Genomic DNA, 14,766 nt, shown 5'->3' with positions numbered 1-14,766 from the left:
CAGACGTCGCATGGCCCACATGGGCCTCTTTACTACTGCGTTTGCCTTGAAACACAGGCAAATTAGATAAAACCTCTGAAAGAGTAGATGACATAACTGTAGCCATATCCTACAGAGTGAATGAAGCAGACACCGTTGAAGAACACAGCGTCGTTTGAGCGGGCGTTAAAGGCTGTTACGCTTGGGGAGAAAGGTGCGGCATACCCTGAATCTCATCATTCTGAGAGCAATCCTTAGACATATTTTTATTAAAGAAAATCTGCTCTTTACACTGTAAAGCCCTCACAATGCATGAGGGACAAAACGTAACCGGGGGTTCCACAATGGAATCTAAACACATAGGACATGTACTGTGTTCAAGATCATCCATGCTAACAGTAAACAAAAGCTAGCTTGGTTGTGTCTCCGGCAATTATGGTAATCAGCTAAACGTATATGCAAACAAAAAAACATGTGCACTGTTTCTTTAAAAATAAACTGTCTCAGTTTTTACAGATCTGTACTTAATTAAATAAAAATGCAATTGCGGTATAAGTTTTTATCCCACACTCAACACTGTCTTAAAAGAAAACTCACTGGCACACCAGAGTTAACAGTCACATCGCCGCATCTACCTGACTCCACTGCTCAAAACTATCTTCTAAAACGGCGTGCCTAAGATTGCTTGTAGATACTAGCAACAAGCGGACTTAGGAGCCGTAAGGAAATGCTGCCGACCGGATACCTCAGCAAAACCAACTGCGCGGCTGAAGTGCGCAAATACTATGCCCCGCCCTTCGTGGGCGGTACACAACACACCCCGGGGAAAAAAAAGTTGAAATTGCCATACACCGGAGTCCGATAGAGAATATTTTATCTCCCTCCGACTCCGGCATTACTCCCTGCGTCAACCCCATATTCCATATGTCACAAAACAACATAATTAGGGAATCGCCAGTTGCATCAGAGCAACTGAACCTAAGACAGATCCCAGCGCTTCTAGGCTTAGAATGTTCAATGCCAGAATGAGTTGGGGAAAAGTTCAATATGTCGTTATCCCATTTTTTAATAAAAATGATAACCCACACCTGTTAAAAAGGGAAGCCCTTAGCCGAGCCCATAACCCTTAACAGAAAAGGCATAGTACAGTCAGTTCTGAGATATGCTGCAGAGCCCCAGAAATAAAAGACTGCACTTACCTCCATGCTGAGGAACAGCACGATAATCTCACAGTGTCAAGAGGTCCACTCTTCCTCCTGAGGTCCTGTGAAGGCAGAAGGGTCTTAGTTAACATTCTCTAAGACCATACACAAAAGAGCAGCACAATTATGGGAGGCGCAGTGAGGCTAAAACCCCACCAGTTCCCATAGCCTTAAAGGCTATAACTCCAGAAACTGCCCTATAGTAAAATAGTACACTTTGGCACCATTTAAAAATAAAAAACTCTTGATTGAAGAATCTAAACTAACACCTCACTTTACCTCTTCCTATCACTAACACAGGCAAAGAGAATGACTGGGTTGGGAGGGAAGGGAAGAGCTATTTATGCAGCTCTGCTGTGGAGCTCTTTGCCTCCTCCTGCTGACCAGGATGCGATATCCCACAAGTAAGGATGAAATCCGTGGATTCATCGTATCTTGTAAAAGAAAGAGATACATAATATACATGTAAGCAAATATTTAATGTAAATGCTGAGCAGCACAAAAAAATACTTTTTAATATGTGTTAGTTTAATTAATTCTAATTATAGAACAAGACAAAAAAATCTCACCTTCTCAGAATCGTTGTAGAATTCATGAAATGTCTTTAATGGTGCCATAGAGATTGAATTCTCGTTATAACGTATTAAAAAGTAGGGCTGTGGAGATGATCCTTCTCTTAGGCACAAGTCATCATATAACCTCTGAAAATCTTTAATCTACATGGAAGAAAAAAGAAAACAGAACACACAAGTATTATATGTATTTTAACGTAACGAAAAAAATAATAAATCAGTTGCAAATGAAATCTTCAATAACTGCCTTAAACAACATATATTTAGGGTTAGTATTACTGAGTGTTCAATAAAAAAAGTGATTTATAAATTAAAATTTAAAGAAATTTGGTTAAAGGGACAGTCTACTCCTGCATTTTTATTGTTTAAAAATATATATAATCCCTTTATTACCCATTTCCCAGTTTTGCATAATCAGCAAGGTTATATTAATACATTTTTACCCCTGTGATTACCTTGTATCTAAGCCTCTGCAGACTGCCCCCTTATTTCAGGTCTTTTGACAAACTTGCATTTTAGCCAATCAGTGCTGACTCCTAGGTAACTCCACCGGTGTGAACACAATATTATCTATATGGCACACATGAACTAACACCCTCTAGCTGTGAAAATCTGTCAAAATTCCCTGAGATAAGAGGCGGCCTTCAAGGGCTTAGAAATTAGCATATGAGCATACCAAGGTTTAGCTTTCAACAAAGAATACCAAGAGAACAAAGAAAATTTGATAATAAAATGATAATAAAAGTAAATTGAAAAGTTGTTTAAAGGGACAGTCAAGTCCAAAAAAAACTTTCATGATTCAAAAAGGGCATGTAATTTTAAACAACTTTCAAATTTACTTTTATCACCAATTTTGCTTTGTTCTCTTGGTCTTCTTAGTTGAAAGCTAAACCTAGGAGGTTCATATGCTAATTTCTTAGACCTTAAAGGCCGCCTCTAATCTAAATGCATTTTGACTGTTTTTCACCACTAGAGGGTGTTAGTTCATGTGTTTCATATAGATAAAATTGAGCTCATGCACGTAAATTTACTGATGAGTGAGCACTGATTGGCTAAAATGCAAGTCTGTCAAAAGAACTGAAATAAGGGGCAGTCTGCAGAGGCTTAGATACAAGGTAATCACAGAGGTGAAAAGTGTATTATTATAACTGTGTTGTTTATGCAAAACTGGGGAATGGGTAATTAAGGGATTATCTATCTTTTAAAACAACAAAAATTGGGGGACTTCCGGGCGGCGGCCATCTTACTGGTCGCACTGAGCTTCAGCTCCTCAAGTTTTCTTTGCTATTTCTCATTTCTGCAAAGTATCTTTTGTGATATCCTGCTTAACACAGTGGAGAAGCTTGGCTGACGACGTCTAAATCTGAGATATAGGGTTTTAGATTGTGGCGTGGTTTATTCACCCTCAGTACCGGACTATCTATGTGAGGCCTTCCCCTAAACTTGAAGCCTCAGTTCCGTCCCCAAAACTCGCTGTGCTTGAACGCGCAGTTCTCACTCTAAAGGGCATCTTACTCTTTGAATTGCAATCTTCCAAGAAGCTGCTCCCTATTGCACACTGCCCTTACTACTCAGAGTGCTAAATACGTTGTCTGACACCTCCTGTACACGCTTGCTATGGAGTCTTCTACAGTTATTCTTGAGGAACTACGCTGCCTGTTAGATGGCTACCTAATCGCAATAGAAGTTGCACTGAGCAGAGAACCTAATGATAGCAGTGGCTGTACTTTAGACCATCCTACTCCAACAGAATCACCCTCACTACAGCAGGGAAGCGGTGGTGCTTCGGTGCCCCAGTGCCCCCTACTCACCTATGTAGGACCCATGTCAGAGGCTGTTTCAGTGAAGCCGGAGGTGGAGTGTGGAGAGGCTGCAGCCGAAAGCATGAAGAGTGTAGCTGGCCTCCATATAATCCTAACAGATGCCAAAAGCTCCCAATATGAGGGCCACCCCCACTTCAAGTTGACTCCGGACGAGTTATCACCCAGACCTACCAAATTTCCTGCTGAAGTTCCTCTCCAGGAGATTGGACTCGCAGCGCCTCAAACGTTATTCCTGCTGAGATCTAATTATGCACAGCCTGGATGTCATCGTGACACAGTCCCTTTCCCAGCACGGCATCTGGCCATCGTGGTTCGTCAGTCAGTCAGACCTCCAGAAGACTCGAATCGCGGAGCATCAGAGTATGACAAGCCCGAGGGCAACCTGAGCCAGCTTTTTGATCCCGGAGGATTAGATCTGGTAGTGGAGTTGACAGATGGACCGTCAGCTTTGGGCAACATGAGAACCGCCACTTGCCAGCCTTTTACCCCGGGTGGCTTAGCTGCATGCTGTCACCGGCAGCCCTATCCAGTACGGCAATGATCACCTCACCTGATTCATTCAAGAGTTCACGGGACGCTCTGAATCTCAGGTCTGTTGCGGGGTAAAAATCCCCTATAAACTGAGGCGATTAAATGTTTGCATAGCCATGTCGCCACTCGCTATGTTTTTTCGTTAGACCTACCTGGGACTTGGTCACATAAGTGGACTACGGTTAGTAATGTTATCAGCTGAGAATGTTAAAAGGTAGTCTGCTGCCCATGTCCTGTTGAGCGCATTATTGCATGGTTATTGCTGTTACCTTATCAGGTTTTTCCCACCCTAGGATATAACACTATCAATTCTTAAAATATATATAGTACAGGCACTGAAACAATGCAATAGTCTCTCTAAATAATGTATATGTTAACTGTTTAATGCCATAAATAGAGGCACCCTGGGCCTCAAACTTTAGAGTCCCTTTGATCCCGCGTGGGCCTGGGTGTCGGTCCTTGTCCTGTAGACTGCGGCCAAGCTTATAGAATGGACTAGGCAATGTGTTAAAAAATTTCTGAGCAACCCTGTGAGCTAGCTTTGTATGATTGATGCACTGTCTCCTCTTTGAAGAATTTTTCCCTGGGCTCCTTCTGGATCATATATAAGATATAGTCTGCTGTTTTATTTCTCGGGTCCAAGAGTGGCCCATTTTATTATTTTTCTACCCTCCCCCCAAAGACCCCCACCGTGTTTTAAAGCTATTTCAGGGTGTCCAAGAGAGGCCCTATATATTTCCGGGGGTGAACACTTTAGCTCTTATTCCATCACATATTAAGGGGACACACCTTCATAGAAAATATGAGGTTAATTTTGTTTTTGTTTTTTTCTTCTATATGCATTCTTTGACAATGTTTGTATTCCTATTTTGACATGTCTGTAGCCGGAGATTTTGTTTAACTCTTCTTGAATTTGCATGTCATTTGTATTATCGCCTGATTGTCTTATTATGTATTAAACCTCAATAAAAATTATTAAAAAAAAAAAAAAAAAAAAAAAAACAACAAAAATTCTGGTGATACACTTTACAACCAAAAGAAATGTTGTGAGCATGTTAACGTGTAGTTTTCTGTACCAGATTATTATGTCTTGTAAATATGTCCATACAACAAGTTTGTTATGTCAACAAAACAACTTGTTTTCTCAACATGTTAGAAAAAAAATAAAAATGCAAGGCCTCTCTGGGCTTCGGTAAAATATAGAGAAAACACTTGCAATAATTTTGTTAAAATACAAAACAAATTGGTGAGTTTGTGTAATATTAGAGGACTAATATTATAAAGATAATGTGGCCAGTAGTTATTGGAACTTGTTAAAGGGACATTAAATTGCTGAGTACAACTACAATAGAATGGTTACGACTCACCACGCTATTGTGTTTTCCTCCTGTGACTGCAGCTGTCTTTAAAGTTGTTCTCTTATTTTAACCACGTACAATTATCAGTTAGTTAAGCTTTATCTCTTCACACTGGGCGCCTACATTTTGGAGTTTATATTTGTAATGTAACTTTTAAACTGCAAAAATGTAATGTTTCTGCTCTCTATTAAGTGAAAGTGCACTGCTCCTGTCACAGGATGATACAAGATGATAAAATTACAGAGCTTTACCAGCTGGATTCTGTAATAAGTTAAAATAAGAGAATGACTTTAAAGAGAGCTGCACATTAGAATATATTTTTTTTTGCACTTTATCACCACTTTCAGAATGCAGAACAGGTCAGCTACATGGTAAAACATTGACTAGTGTTGCTGCACATTTTTTTCAAAATGTCATTAATCTAATATTACCTGGTGTAGGTTACAAAAGGTATCCCTAGGAGTGAGAGAGATTTATTAAGATCTGAGATTAGATGGGTCAAACTTTTCACACTGAACATAATAACTAATATATATTCATAAATGGTATACAGTAGGAGCATAAAATACTTATCATTGATTTGGTAATGATATTACTACAACTTTACATGATCTAACTTCAATTTAACAAGCTATACACATAATACGGGTATCTTATTTATTTCATTCATGGGCCATTCCGTATGAAATCCACCAGTGAGGAGGTACTTTTCAACCTCACATTCTTTGATTTTTGGAAGATTTGGCATACTAAAAGGGTCACCTGAGGTATGAGTCTATGCCCAATTGTAGGTCCATATCTTCTGTATTTATGATGATATATGGGTGCAAAATTTGCAATTTTGTTTCACCATCTTGTTAACTTTAGCATTTAGTATTTCGGTAACCAGGGCACCTAAGTCAGGTGTCTCTGGAAATGTGTTGGACAGCTCTTTGAGATTAGATCATCAATATTTTGTCCGCCATTTTCTTTAAAATGGCTCTTTTAATTTAAAAAAAAAAAATATGTTGTATATATACAATTACTCAAAAAACTGTACCAAATTTGAAGGTGAAATGCCAATGGGATCAGGAGTTATGTTAGATTTATTAAAACAGGAAGTCCCATTTACAGTAACGTCCTCAGTCCAGACAAGTTACGACTTTTATGTCACATCACAAATTTAAAGGGACACTGAACCCAATTTTTTTCTTTTGTTATTCAGACAGAGCATGCAATTTTAAGTAACTTTCTAATTTACTCCTATTATCAATGTTTCTTTGTTCTCTTGCTATCTTTATTTGAAAAAGAAGGCATCTAAGCTTTTTTGTTGGTTCAGAACTCTGGACAGCAATTTTTGATTGGTGGATAAATTTATCCACCAATCAGCAAGGACAACCTAGGTTGTTCACCAAAATTGGGCCGGCATCTAAACTTAAAATTTTTCTTTCTTTCATGATTTAGAAAGAGCATGGCATTTTAAAGAACTTTCCAATTTACTTCTATTATCTAATTTGCATCATTTTCTTGATATCCTTTGTTGAAAAGCATATCTAATTAGGCTCAGTAGCTGCTGATTGGTGGCTGCACACAGATGCCTCATGTGCTTGGCTCACTCATGTGCATTGCTATTTCTTGAGCAAAGGATATCCGAAGCATCACAGAACAGGAGAGTTTAAAGAGATATGAAACATTATTTTGTGATTCAGACAGAGCATACAATTTACTTACTATTATCTCATTTGCTTTGTTCCCATGAAATTCTGCGCTCAAGCGATACCTAGGTAGCATCTGGAGCACTACACTGCAGGAAATAGCGCTGCCCTCTAGTGCTCTTGCAAATGGATAACATTCTTGCAATCTTCTGCCATATAGTGCTCCAGACACGTGCACTCTACTGAGCTTACATTCCTGTTTTTCAACAAAAGATACCAAGAAAACAACGAAAATTTGATAATAGAAGTAAATTAGAAAGTTGTTTAAAATTCCATGCTCTATCTGGTTCAACAAAGAAAACATCAAGGTTTCCTGTCCCTTTAACTAGAAGCAGCACTGCGCTAGAGAGGTTAATTACAATGTCTTACTAATCAAATCAGATCTGCCAGACGTTTGTGCAAAAGAAAAGAGAGTGCAGAAATCTGACCCTTCAGAGTACTGACTGACACCCCTTTCTCCAAGCCATCCTGAAGAAAAAAAAATGCGGGGAACCCTCACCCAAATCCAAGAGAAACCCTTCGATTCACACCAATAAAGGTATTTATGCCATACCTTATGGTAAATGTTGCGAGTAACAGGTTTACAAGCCAGAAGCAAGGTATCAATGTCCTTCTCAGAAAAACCACCCCTAGCAAAGACTAGACGTTCAATCTCCAAGCAGTCAGCTTCAGAGACTCTAGATTTGGGCGGAGGAAGGAACCCTGAAGTAGAAGGTCCTTCCCTCAAAGGCAACCTCCAAGGGGGAAGAGATGACATCTTCACCAGATCTCCGAACCATATCCTGCAAGGCCAGGCAGGGGCGATTAGAATCACAGACGCCCTCTCCTGTTTGATTTGAGCAATTACTCAAGGAAGGAGAGCAAACGGAGGAAACAGGTACGCAAGACTGAATTGACAAGGAACCACCAAAGCATCGATCAGAGCTGCTTGTGGGTCCCTTGATCTTGACCCGTACCTTGGAAGTTTGGCGTTTAGATGAGTCGCCATCAGATCCAACTACGGAACCTCTCACCTGAGGGTTATCATTGTGAATACTTCTGGATGGAGAACCCACTCCCCGGGGGGGAAAGGTCTACCTGCTCAGAAAATCAGCTTCCTAGTTGTCCACCCCTGGGATGTGGATGGCAGAGATGAGACAATTGTGAGACTCCACCCACTGGAGAATGCAAGTGACCTCCTTCATAGCTAAGGAACTCTGAGTCCCTCCCTGGTGGTTGATATACGCCACCAAGGTGAAGCTGTCCGACTGGAATCTGATAAACCGAACCAAACACAATTAGGGCCAAGCTGTTAGGGCATTGAAGATTGCTCTCGATTCTAGAATATGTATTGGGAGAGAAGACACCTCTCGAGTCCAGAGACCCTGAGCCTTTAAGGAACCCCAAACTGCTCCCCAGCCCAACAGGCTGGCATCTGTTGTCACAATCACCCAGGATGGTCTCAGGAAGCATGTTCCCTGAGACAGATGATCCTGAAAGATCCACCAGGATAGAGAGTCTTTCATTAGGGAGTCTAGAATTATCCTCTGAGAGAGATCCGAGTGGTCTCCGTTACATTGTCTGAATATGCATAACTGTAGAGGTCTCAGATGAAAACAAGCAAAAGGAATAAATGTCCATGGAAGCAACCATTAGACCAATTACTCCCATACACTGAGCCACTGAAGGACGAATAGTGACAAGAAGCAAAGATTTTGGATTTTCTGACATCCATCAGAAAAATCTTCATGGACAGAGAGTCTATGATCGTTCCCAAAAAGCATATCCTGGTGTCTGGCACCAGAGAACACTTTTCCAGATTTACTTTCCACCCGTGGGAACTAAGAATAGATAACAGACAATCTGTATGAGATTTTGCTAAAAGAAAAGATGGCGCCTGAACCAAGATGTCGTCCAGGTATGGTGCCACCACAATCCTCTGAGATCTGACCACCGCCAAAAGGGCCCCTAGGACCATTGTAAAGATCCAAGGAGCCGTGGCAAGGCCGAAGGGAAGGGCAACAAATTGGAAGTGTTTGTCTAGAAAGGCAAACCACAGAAATTGATGATGTTCCCTGTTAATAGGAACATGAAGATACGCGTTCTTCAGGTCTATGGTAGTCATAAACTGACCCTCCTTAACCAAGGGTAGAATGGAATGTATAGTCTCCATTTTGAAGGATGGAACCTTGAGAAATTTGTTGAGACACCTGAGGTTCAATTTGGGTCAGAAAGTTCCCTCCTTTTTGGGAACCACAAAAAGGTTTGAATAGAATCCTTGACCTTGTTCCACCACAGGAACTGGGGCAATCACTCCCAGAGAAGATAGGTCCTTTACGCAGTTTAAGAAGGCCTCTCTCTTTATCTGGTTTGCAGATCACTTTGACAGGATAAGTCTGCCCCTGGGGGGGACAAGACTTGAACCCTATCCTGTATCCCTGGGATACTAACTTCCACAGCCCAAGGATCTGGGACATTGCGGATCCAAGCCTGCCGAAAGAAGAAAAGCCTGCCCCCTACTTGATCCAAGGCTGGATCGGGGACGGCCCCTTCATGCTGACTTAGACACAGAGGAAAGTTTCTTGGCTTGTTTCCCCTTATTCCAAGGTTGACTGGACCTCCATAAAGTCCTCGATTGCTCTGGCTTAGAAGAAGAGGAGGAAGACTATTGTCTTTTGAAGTTGCGAAAGGAACAACAATTACAATTCTGGTGACCCTTAGGTCTAGCTTTCTTGTCTTGAGGTAGTAAAGATCCCTTTTCACCAGTAACTTCAGAAATGATCTCGGCCAGACCAGGGCCAAATAAAGTCTTGCCCTTAAAAGGTAAAGACATAAGATTTTAGCCACAGAGCTCTGCGAGCGAGAACCGCAACCCTAGAAATCTTGGCTCCCATCCTACTTGCATGCTGGCATCACAGATAAAAGTATTAGCCAGCTTCAGAACCTTGATCCTATCCTGGATCTCCTCTATGGTAGTCTCCTCTGAAATTAGGTTGGACAAGGAGTCGCATCAATAAGAGGCTGCACCCGCAACGGTAGCAATACTTGCAACTGGTTGCCATTGTAAACCCTGATTAATATACATCTTTCTTAAGTAAGCTTCCAGCTTCTTATACACTGCTCAAAAAAATAAAGGGAACACTTAAACAACACAATGTATCTCCAAGTCAATCACACTTCTGTGAAATCAAACTGTCCACTTAGGAAGCAACACTGAGTGACAATCAATTTCACATGCTGTTGTGCAAATGGGATAGACAACAGGTGGAAATTATAGGCAATTAGCAAGACACCCCCAATAAAGGAGTGGTTCTGCAGGTGGTGACCACAGACCACTTCTCAGTTCCTATGCTTTCTGGCTGATGTTATGGTCACTTTTGAATGCTGGTGGTGCTTGCACTCTAGTGGTAGCATGAGACGGAGTCTACAACCCACACAAGTGGCTCAGGTAGTGCAGCTCATCCAGGATGGCACATCAGTGCGAGCTGTGGCAAGAAGGATTGCTGTGTCTGTCAGCGTAGTGTCCAGAGCATGGAGGCGCTACCAGGAGACAGGCCAGTACATCAGGAGACGTGGAGGAGGCCGTAGGAGGGCAACAACCCAGCAGCAGGACCGCTACCTCCACCTTTGTGCAAGGAGGAACAGGAGGAGCACTGCCAGAGCCCTGCAAAATGACCTCCAGCAGGCCACAAATGTGCATGTGTCTGCTCAAACGGTCAGAAACAGACTCCATGAGGGTGGTATGAGGACCCAACGTCAACAGGTGGGAATTGTGCTTACAGTCCAACACCGTGCAGGACGTTTGACATTTGCCAGAGAACACCAAGATTGGCAAATTCGCCACTGGCGCCCTGTGCTCTTCACAGATGAAAGCAGGGGCACACTGAGCACATTTGACAGACGTGACAGTCTGGAGACGCCGTGGAGAACGTTCTGCTGCCTGCAACATCCTCCAGCATGGCCAGTTTGGCAGTGGGTCAGTAATGGTGTGGGGTGGCATTTCTTTGAGGGGCCGAACAGCCCTCCATGTGCTCGCCAGAGGTAGCCTGACTGCCATTAGGTATCAAGATGAGATCCTCAGACCCCTTGTGAGACCATATGCTGGTGCGGTTGGCCCTGGGTTCCTCCTAATGCAAGACAATGCTAGACCTCATGTGGCTGGAGTATGTCAGCAGTTCCTGCAAGATGAAGGCATTGATGCTATGGACTGGCCCTCCCGTTCCCCAGACCTGAATCCAATTGAGCACATCTGGGACATCATGTCTCGCTCCATCCACCAACTTCACTTTGCACCACAGACTGTCCAGGAGTTGGTGGATGCTTTAGTCCGGTCTGGGAGGAGATCCCTCAGGAGACCATCCGCCACCTCATCAGGAGCATGCACAGGCGTTGTAGGGAGGTCATACAGGAACGTGGAGGCCACACACACTACTGAGCCTCATTTTGACTTGTTTTAAGGACATTACATCAAAGTTGGATCTGCCTGTAGTGTGTTTTTCCACTTTAATTTTGAGTGTGACTCCAAATCCAGACCTCCATGGGTTGAAAATTTTGATTTCCATTTTTTAATTTTTGTGTGATTTTGTTGTCAGCACATTCAACTATGTAAAGAACAAAGTATTTAATTAGAATATTTTATTCATTCAGATCTAGGATGTGTTATTTTAGTGTTCCCTTTATTTTTTTGAGCAGTGTACATAGGGTCCTTGAAAAAGGAACTATCCTCATGGGGGATAGTTGTTCTCTTGGATAGAGCGGATATAGCACCCTCTATATTAGGCATGGTGCGCCTCAAGTCACGCAGAGTCAGCAACAGGAAATATCTTCTTAAAAACAGGGGTAGGAGAAAAAGGGATCCCCGGTTTCTCCCATTCCTGAGCTATAATGTCCGACATACGATCTGGAACTTGAAATACCTCTACAGATTTATACATGACATCAAATACTCTGTTATGTTTGTAAGACCTTTTAGGAGTCTCAGCGACAGTAGAGTCAGAGTCCTCCAATGAAGCTCCTTCAAGAGTAAACGGAGGTGCTCCAGCTTAAATCTAAAATTAAACTCCTATGGATCTGCTGTACTAGTAACCGCAGTATCAGAATAAGAGATCTCGCCCTCAGAAGCCACTGATGAATGATCCTCCTCAGATAATTGAGAGAGGCTGATTAATGCAGTCTTAGCAATGTCAGAATTCTTGGTATTATATATATTTTTAGATGTCCTCTTTCTCTTACCAGCAACTGGTAAGGCTGACAAAGCTGCAGAAGTTATTTGCGCAGCAAAATCTCCTGGTAAATAAACACCCCCATGAACTTGTCGAGAGGAACCGCAGAGCACTGAATCTGAAACTGCTAAAGCTTGGGATGTTTGAGGGAAAAGCTGAGGCATGGCACGGACAACATTATCCTGAAAGACAGATGGCTCTGAGAGGGAATTCTTATTTTTAAACAAAAGCATATTGTTTAAACATGTGGAGCAAAACTGCACAGGAGGAATAATCTGAGCCTCCAAGCAATGTAAACACTTGTCAAACGACAAGGCTAAATTATTATCAGGATCCATAATTTGAATTGATACCAAGAAGCAATAACCTAATAAGGAAATGATAAAAAAATGAATGTATGAAAAAAAGGTTTAATATATTTTAAACAAAGCTGAAATAAATCCTATCAGCACCAATATACCTCAGCCCTCCAGTGACCGGAGAGAGACCCACTAGCATAGATTAGTAATAAATTCTGCCAAGCTCCGCTCTAGACTCTTAGTTGATAGAGGACATCCGCAGACCAACTGATGCAAGATCGTTAAAACAACTTTTACATCCGCACCGCTCTTCAAGCCAGCTGAAATAAAAGCCGATGAGGAAGAGCAGAGTATGGTCACATGACCGCAACTGAAAGGAAGGAACTTATACTGCGCCACAAGAAGAAGCGCACGAACTACGCTGCGCCCTGGCCAAAGAATAATTAAGCAGTACCTTAACACAGCTTATAAACGGGATCCAAAGATTAAATAAAAAATGAACATACCCCTAACGTATGCCTCTCATAATAGGGCAAAAAAAGAGACCTTTGCTCCTAATACCTCTCAAAGCCAGCCTCATCAGAAGTAACTAAACTGAAGTTACTTTAACCCCCTAGCAGCCACAGTGCCTTACATAAACTGTCCTTAGATTATCACCTCATCAGAGGTAAACTTGTCCCATGAAAGTCCACTGAGTATTAACCCCATAGTGCTGAAACTTTCTCACCATAGATGCAGCTGTAAGACAGGAACAGCTTCTTAGGTGTGACAGATACAACCAACTTCTGACAAAGAAAAACAGAGTAACCAACCCTGGTTTTCTATAAAGGGGTAGCATTGATGTTAGAAGTTAAGCAAAGACCACCTCGCCGTCTTTTAACCACCATTACTCTTACTAAAGATAATTACATGGACACAGCATAGCCCCAATCCTTGCTTGCAGGGAAAAGTACCCATTAAAGGATTAAATATCTTCAGACACCATCTTCACATACCCTCCCGATGTATAAGGCAAAGAAAGACTGGGGACTTATGGGAAGTAGGAGTAATACTTAACAGCTCTGCTGGAGTGTTCTTTGCCTCCTCCTGGTGGCCAGGAGTTGAATTGCCACTAGTAATTAGAATGGATTTGTGAACTCTCCATGCCATTGGAAAGAAATTAATCTTTCATGATTCGAATAGAGCATACAATTTTAAACAACTTTCCAATTTACTTGTGTTATTAAATTTGCTTTGTTCTCTTGGTATCTTTTTTTGAAGACTAAAACTAGGTAGGCTCATAAGAGCTCAGGAGTGTGCATGTGTTTTTAGTACTCTATGGCAGCAGTGTTTTGCAACATTGTATAATAAAGTTACAAATAATGTTGCAAAACACTGCTGCCATAGAGTACTAAAGACACGTGCACACTCCTGAGCTCTTATGAGCCTACCTAGTTCTACCCTTCAATAAAACTTACCAAGAGAATGAAGCAAATTTGATGACAGAAGTAAATTGGAAAGTTGTTTAAAATTGCATGCTCTATTCAAATTATAAAATATTAATTTTGTCTCGACTGTTCCTTTAAACTTAGCATAGTATAACTGAAAGAGTAAATTACCTGACTGTCAGAGAATCTTTCCCCGAGAGACAATGGTTGCTCTTTTAACTGTATTCCTTCAGCAAGGCACAAAGCAGGAAAGCAAAACCAATAGTAAAAACGATACTTCTTTAAGTCCTGTAGAATAAAACAATCTCATTACCGATATATTATCAAAACAGTTATCCTACAAGAGAGACAGACATAGGCCTAGATTTGGAGTTTGGCGGTAGAAGGGCTGTTAACGCTCCGCAGGTTTTTTTCTGGCCGCACCATAAATTTAACTCTGGTATCGAGAGTTCAAACAAATGCTGCGTTAGGCTCCAAAAAAGGAGCGTAGAGCATTTTTACCGCAAATGCAACTCTCGATACCAGAGTTGCTTACGGACGCGGCCAGCCTCAAAAACGTGCTCGTGCACGATTCTCCCATAGGAAACAATGGGACTGTTTGAGCTGAAAAAAAACCTAACACCTGCAAAAAAGCAGCGTTCAGCTCCTAACGCAGCCCCATTGTTTCCTATGGGGAAACA

General features: G+C 41.7%; 1 protein-coding gene across 2 annotated transcripts in view; it reads right to left on the bottom strand.

The window, feature by feature from the left end:
• Positions 1-14,766, bottom strand: part of ATG7 (autophagy related 7) — a 582,165-nt gene that overhangs the window by 440,438 nt on the left and 126,961 nt on the right. Inside the window, exons 6-7 of one of the 2 annotated variants that reach the window (XM_053721092.1) lie at positions 14,258-14,374; positions 1,751-1,897 (exon numbers count right to left, since the gene is read on the bottom strand). In XM_053721092.1, coding sequence (XP_053577067.1) covers positions 1,751-1,897; positions 14,258-14,374 — 264 coding nt within the window. The remainder of the gene's footprint in view (positions 1-1,750; positions 1,898-14,257; positions 14,375-14,766) is intronic. The other variant, XM_053721093.1, reaches the window with a different exon arrangement.

Source organism: Bombina bombina, chromosome 7 (assembly GCF_027579735.1).
Source record: "Bombina bombina isolate aBomBom1 chromosome 7, aBomBom1.pri, whole genome shotgun sequence".
NCBI classification, from domain to species: Eukaryota; Metazoa; Chordata; class Amphibia; order Anura; family Bombinatoridae; genus Bombina; species Bombina bombina.
This window is presented reverse-complemented; position numbering and strand designations above follow the sequence as displayed.